This window comes from Malurus melanocephalus, unplaced genomic scaffold, assembly GCF_030028575.1.
Source record: "Malurus melanocephalus ecotype Western Australia unplaced genomic scaffold, MMel_1.1 scaffold_1321, whole genome shotgun sequence".
In the NCBI taxonomy this organism is placed as follows: Eukaryota; Metazoa; Chordata; class Aves; order Passeriformes; family Maluridae; genus Malurus; species Malurus melanocephalus.
The window spans coordinates 34,759-41,064 of NW_026624553.1; the positions used below are offsets into that span (position 1 = coordinate 34,759).

The window sequence follows — 6,306 nt, forward strand, 5'->3', positions numbered from 1 at the left end:
CCGCGGGGACACGGACAGAGGTACAGCGGGGACACGGGCGCTTGTCGGGGGTACCGCGAGGACACGGCCGGGCTGCGAGGGACCGACCGGCCGTCAGCTCCGCTCTGCTCCGCGCATCCCCGCGGGAATCCGCTCCGGWGGTGGCGGCTTGCGGGGCTCTGCGGGCGCTGCGGCAACTCCGGCGCTGCGGCAGCGGGAGGCGGGGGGAGCCCCGGCCGAGCGGCTCCGGGAGGCAGCGGGGATCGTCCTGCGGGTCCTTCCTGGGTGTCTGTCCCTTGCGGAGGGAGGCTCTGCCCCCGCATCCCCCGGCACAACCGCTGAGGGTGCCCAGGGTTGTGAGAGAACAGCCGAGGGACAGTTCGGGGTCCAGCGAAGGCTGAACCTCAGCAGCTGTCGGAGCAAACGGACCGAGCTGCTGGTTCGGGCTGCCGCAGGACCCGATGGAATATCTTCTTTTCCTCCCGTGTGTTTCAGGTGAAAGAAGAATTCTTGGTAAACCACGTTAAAGCCCAGGCTGTCCAAATGCCCGCTCCCACCCTCCAGCCTGCCCAGCTCCGTGAGTAACCTTAACTGGGAACCCGCTGTTACTCTGAGCAAGAGCTGTGCTCGCCTCGTGCTGCTGGGTGAGAAATTCTTCTTCTGGAGGAGGAGGACGGCAGTGACACTTGAAGCCTGCTGGAATCGCTGGCTGTCCTGGCARAGAGCCCGCAGGAGCCTTCGGACTGGAGCTCTGCAGAGGGACGGTGCCGCTGGAGGAGGTGGCAGAGCCCTGGTAGCCAGAAGAACCTTTCTGAGTGGCTTTTAGAGCCACCTCGAAAAGCCAGATCTGTGCTTCAGCATCCCTTTAAGCTTCTGCCTTCTTTCCTTCACCTGGTTTTATCCCTGCTCCATCACAGCAGCCGTGCTGCTGGAAAAAAACAACTGGGAAAAGATGCACTAAGGCGTCACAGACCGAGGGAGGAAAGCTGGGATCCTGCCCCGGTGGCTGCTGCACCGCCCAGCGCTGGAGAGGAGYGGAGCCAGAGGCAACTGCTGCCATTCCCAGCTCCTGCCGTGTCCCCGTGCTCGCTGTCCCCCGTCCCTGGACTCCTCTTGATGGGGATCTCTGCCGCAGGATCCGGCTCTGCGGTGGCGGGCGGGCGCGCAGGGGTGGCAGAGGTCGCTCCCCGATGCTGGAAAGGCCGCTCGGATAAGCTGCTGGCAGAAGATCCCTTGTGGAGCAGCTGCTGGCTGTAGGCCCAGCGAGCCAAGGGTCAGCAAAGCCTGGCCTGCAGCATGACTTCCAAGCTGGAGCAGAAGGAGCCCCCCCAGGCCAACGGGGCCGTGGTGCCCGGRGAGCGSCCGGCCGGCCCGGAGCCCGCGGATTTCCTGGGGGCTGACGGCGCCGGGGTGGAGGTGGTGGTGCTGGAGTCGCGGGCCAACGCCAAAGGGGTGAGGGAAGAGGATGCCCTGCTGGAAAATGGCAGCCAGAGCAATGAGAGCGATGACACCAGCACGGAGCGGGGCCCTGAGCCTGCCTCRCCCCTCAAGGAGACCTCCTTCTCCATCGGCCTCCAGGTGCTCTTCCCGTTCCTCCTGGCYGGCTTTGGGACCGTGGCTGCTGGGATGGTGCTGGACATTGTGCAGGTAAAGCTGGGGCTTTCCTGGTTCGGGATTCCTTTGTGGAATGTTGGAATTGAGGGGTGGGCTTGGTTCCCTCGTGTGCTGGCCARGGAGGGGGAGCCCTCAGGGCTGTGTGGGGTGAGGGAAGGAAAGGCTGAGGAAGCTCCTGCACGGCCCTGGCTTGGGGGAGAGGGTGCAGCTGGAGCCTGGGGACTGTCACCACCCTGTGTGTGACAGTTTGGGATAAATCCCTTCCCTGCTGGTGGTTGGGGACACCCCAGCCTCAGGGACCGGTTCCTCCTGTCCCTCTCCAGCTGCTCTCTCTGGTCCCTCTCCCTTAGGAGCTGCTCCCTCCTCTCCCTCTCGCTCAGGAGCTGTTCCTTCCTCTCCCTCAGGGGCTGCTTCCTTCTCTCCTTCTCCCTCAGAAGCTGCTCTCTGTTCCCTATTCCTCAGGAGCTGCTCTCTCGTGTCCCTCTTCCTCAGGGACTGCTCCCTCTGGTCCCTCTCCCTCAGGGGCTGCTCCCTCCTCTCCCTCTCCCTCTCCCTCTCCCTTCTCCCTCTCCCTCTCCCTTCTCCCTCTCCCTTCTCCCTCTCCCTTCTCCCTCTCCCTTCTCCCTCTCCCTTCTCCCTCTCCCTCTCCCTCCCCCTCTCCTTCTCCCTCAAAAGCTGCTCCCTTCTCTCCCTCAGGAACTGCTCTCTCTGGTCCCTCTGTCTCCGAAGCTGCTCCCTCCTGTCCCTCTCCCTCACGAGCTGCTCTCTCTGTTCCCTCTCCCCCAGGAGCTGCTCCCTCCTGTCCCTCTCCCTCACGAGCTGCTCTCTCTGTTCCCTCTCCCCCAGGAGCTGCTCCCTCCTGTCCCTCTCCCTCCTTTCCCTTTCCCTCAGGAACTGCTCCCTCCCATCCCTGTGCCCCCCATGCTGTTCCAGGCTCCCCTCAGCCCTGTCCATGTCCCCTCTCAGTGGTTCCCAGCGCTTCCTGCGCCTCCTCCTCGTGCTCCCGAGGCACCCAGGGGTGCCAGGGCTCAGTTCATCCCGGGAATTTGTGAGGGTGATCCTTGGCAAAGGCACCCTCAGAATACAAAGCGAGGTGTCCCCGTGAGGCTGTGGGAACGCGCCAGCCTGGCTGGGGGAGTTTCCATGTGGGAATTGTGCCCTCCTGGGCCGCTCTCTGCCACGTTCTCCACCCGTGCCTGGCACCAGATCAGCTCCTGAACGCCAGGCTGGGCAGAGCTGTGGGGTTCCCATCCCTGAGGCCTCAAACCGGGATCATCCTGAGCTTTGTGGGGTTCTGGGACAGGGCTGCAGCAGGCCCCAAACTTAGATTACCCTGAGCTTTTTGGGGTTCCTAGGACAGGGCTGCAGCAGGCCCCAAACTGAGATTACCCCAAGCTTTTTGGGATTCCTGGGATGGGGCTGCAGCAGGCCCCAAACTGGGATCATCCTGAGCTTTATGGGGTTCCTGGGACAGGGATGCAGCAGGCCCCAAACTGGAATGGTCCCCACCTTTTTGGGGTTCCTGGGATGGGGCTGCAGCAGGCCCCAAACCGAGATTACCCCAAGTTTTGTGGGGTTCCTCTGATGAGGCTTCAGCAGGCTCCAAACCGGGATCATCCCAAACTTTGTGGGATTCCTGGGACAGAGCTGCAGCAGGCCCCAAACTGGAATTGTCCCCATCTTTTTGGGGTTCCTGGGATGGGGCTGCAGCAGGGCCCTAAACGAGATTACCCCAAGTTTTGTGGGGTTCCTCTGATGAGGCTCCAGCAGGTTCCAAACCGGGATCGTCCCAAACTTTGTGGGGTTCCTGGGACGAGGCTGCAGCAGGCCCTAAACTGGGTTCATCCCGATCTTTTTTGGGTTCCTGGGGAGGAGCTGCAGCCGCTCTGGAGCTGTGGCAGCCCCAAAAGCTCTGCTGGGAGCTCCTGGCCATGCTGGGGCGAGTAAACAAACCAACCCTGCTGCTGCTGCTGTGGGCAGGGAGAGGCTCCAGTGTCAGCCCAGCCCCATGCCGGGAACTCACAGGGGTTTTTTTTTGGATTTGTGGKTTTTTTKGGGATTTGTGGGTGGCCAGGCAGCGCCGTCCTGCCCACAGCAGCGATTTGCCCGCGTGCCTTTGCGCTCTGGTCACCCTCGTGGCCTCTCTTGGCGGAACCTGCCCGGACAGCTGGGGAGTGACTCCAAACAGGAAAGGCTGAATTAATCCGGGGGAATTTACCGGAATCGTTTTCTGGAAAAGGACATTTCAGGCATGTTTTGCCTTCACAAGGTCCCAGCTGCTTTCTGTGGGCACTGGGGGACCCCTGGCACAGCCCCTGTCCCAGCAGAGCCCTGAGCGTTGCTTTCCAGCCCCCTGGAGGGTCTTTAGATGGGCTGGAAGGAGGGAGGGTGCTCCTTTTCCCTCCCGTCCTGAACTTAAATTCTCATTTCCTCTTCTCTATCTATTCTGGGCTCTTTTGGGTGGTTTTTTTTTGTATTTTTTTGGATTGGTTTGTTTTGGTTTTGATTTTCTCTTGTTGTCATTTTTGTTTGGTTTTTATTTTTGATTGGGGTTTTTTGTTTGAGGTTTTTTTTGGGTGTTTTTTGTTCTTTGCTTTCATGGGGTAGTGTTTTTTGGGTTTTTTTTGTTTTTTGCTTTTGGGGTTTTTTTTGGGAGGGGGGGCTGTTTGTTTTAGTTTTGGGTTTTTTTGAGCTCTGTTCCCTGCAGCAGCCCCACAGCCCCACAGACACCCAGCATTGTGTAACACCTCACATTAACAGAGCTGGCAGGAGTGAGGGAGCNTTTATGGGGTTCCTGGGACAGGGCTGCAGCAGGCTCCAAACTGAGATTACCCCGAGCTTTTTGGGGTTCCTGGGACTGGGCTACAGCAGGCCCCTAACTGGAATTCTCCCCAGCTTTTTGGGGTTCCTGGGACAGGGCTGCAGCAGGCCCCAAACTGGGATCATCCCAATCTTTTTGGGGTTCCTGGGACAGGGCTGCAGCATGCCCCAAACTGGAATTGTCTCGATCTTTTTGGGGTTCCTGGGACAGGGCTGCAGCAAGCCCCAAACTGAGATTACCCTGAGCTTTTTGGGGCTTCTTGGACAGGGCTGCAGCAGGCCCTAAACCAGGATCATCCCAAGCATTTTGGGGTTCCTGGGACAGGGCTGCAGCAGGCCCCAAACTGAGATTACCCCGAGCTTTTTGGGGTTCCTAGGACAGGGCTGCAGCAGGCCCCAAACTGAGATTACCCTGAGCTTTTTGGGATTCCTGGGATGGGGCTGCAGCAGGCCCCAAACCGGGATCAACCCAATCTTTTTTGGGGTTCCTGGGACAGGGCTGCAGCAGACCCTAAACTGGGTTCATCCCGATCTTTTGGGGCTCCTGGGATGGGGCTGCAGCAAGCCCCAAGCTGGAATTGTCCCCAGCTTTTTGGGGTTCCTCTGATGAGGCTGCAGCAGGCCCCAAACCAAGATTACCCTGATGTTTTTGGGGTTCCTGGGATGGAGCTGCAGCAGGCCCCAAACCAGGATCATCCCGATCTATTTGGGGTTCCTGGGACGGGGCTGCAGCAGGCCCCAAACCGGGATCATCCTGAGCTTTTTGGGGTTCCTGGGACGGGGCTGCAGCAGGCCTTAAACTGGGTTCATCCCGACCTTTTTGGAGTTCCTGGAGTGGAGCTGCAGCCACTCTGGAGCTGTGGCAGCCCCAAAAGCTCTGCTGGGAGCTCCTGGCCATGCTGGGGCGAGTAAACAAACCAACCCTGCTGCTGCTGCTGTGGGCAGGGAGAGGCTCCAGTGTCAGCCCAGCCCCATGCCGGGAACTCACAGGGGTTTTTTTTTGGATTTGTGGKTTTTTTKGGGATTTGTGGGTGGCCAGGCAGCGCCGTCCTGCCCACAGCAGCGATTTGCCCGCGTGCCTTTGCGCTCTGGTCACCCTCGTGGCCTCTCTTGGCGGAACCTGCCCGGACAGCTGGGGAGTGACTCCAAACAGGAAAGGCTGAATTAATCCGGGGGAATTTACCGGAATCGTTTTCTGGAAAAGGACATTTCAGGCATGTTTTGCCTTCACAAGGTCCCAGCTGCTTTCTGTGGGCACTGGGGGACCCCTGGCACAGCCCCTGTCCCAGCAGAGCCCTGAGCGTTGCTTTCCAGCCCCCTGGAGGGTCTTTAGATGGGCTGGAAGGAGGGAGGGTGCTCCTTTTCCCTCCCGTCCTGAACTTAAATTCTCATTTCCTCTTCTCTATCTATTCTGGGCTCTTTTGGGTGGTTTTTTTTTGTATTTTTTTGGATTGGTTTGTTTTGGTTTTGATTTTCTCTTGTTGTCATTTTTGTTTGGTTTTTATTTTTGATTGGGGTTTTTTGTTTGAGGTTTTTTTTGGGTGTTTTTTGTTCTTTGCTTTCATGGGGTAGTGTTTTTTGGGTTTTTTTTGTTTTTTGCTTTTGGGGTTTTTTTTGGGAGGGGGGGCTGTTTGTTTTAGTTTTGGGTTTTTTTGAGCTCTGTTCCCTGCAGCAGCCCCACAGCCCCACAGACACCCAGCATTGTGTAACACCTCACATTAACAGAGCTGGCAGGAGTGAGGGAGCTGCTAAACACTGCAGAAACCTCCTCATTTCCTTCCCAAAGATTCCTTTCTTTTTTCCTTTCCTTTCCTTTCCTTTCCTTTCCTTTCCTTTCCTTTCCTTTCCTTTCCTTTCCTTTCCTTTCCTTTCCTTTCCTTTCCTTTCCTTTCC

At 58.2% G+C, this 6,306-nt stretch overlaps 1 protein-coding gene across 1 annotated transcript in view; it reads left to right on the forward strand.

Moving 5' to 3' along the window:
- Position 1: 1 nt before the first annotated feature.
- Positions 2-6,306, forward strand: part of LOC130586807 (solute carrier family 41 member 1-like) — a gene marked incomplete at its 3' end in the record, with an annotated part of 13,214 nt that continues 6,909 nt past the window's right edge. The window contains exons 1-2 of the mRNA XM_057387714.1: positions 2-20; positions 475-1,626. Of these exons, the coding sequence (XP_057243697.1) occupies positions 1,276-1,626 (351 nt within the window). The remainder of the gene's footprint in view (positions 21-474; positions 1,627-6,306) is intronic.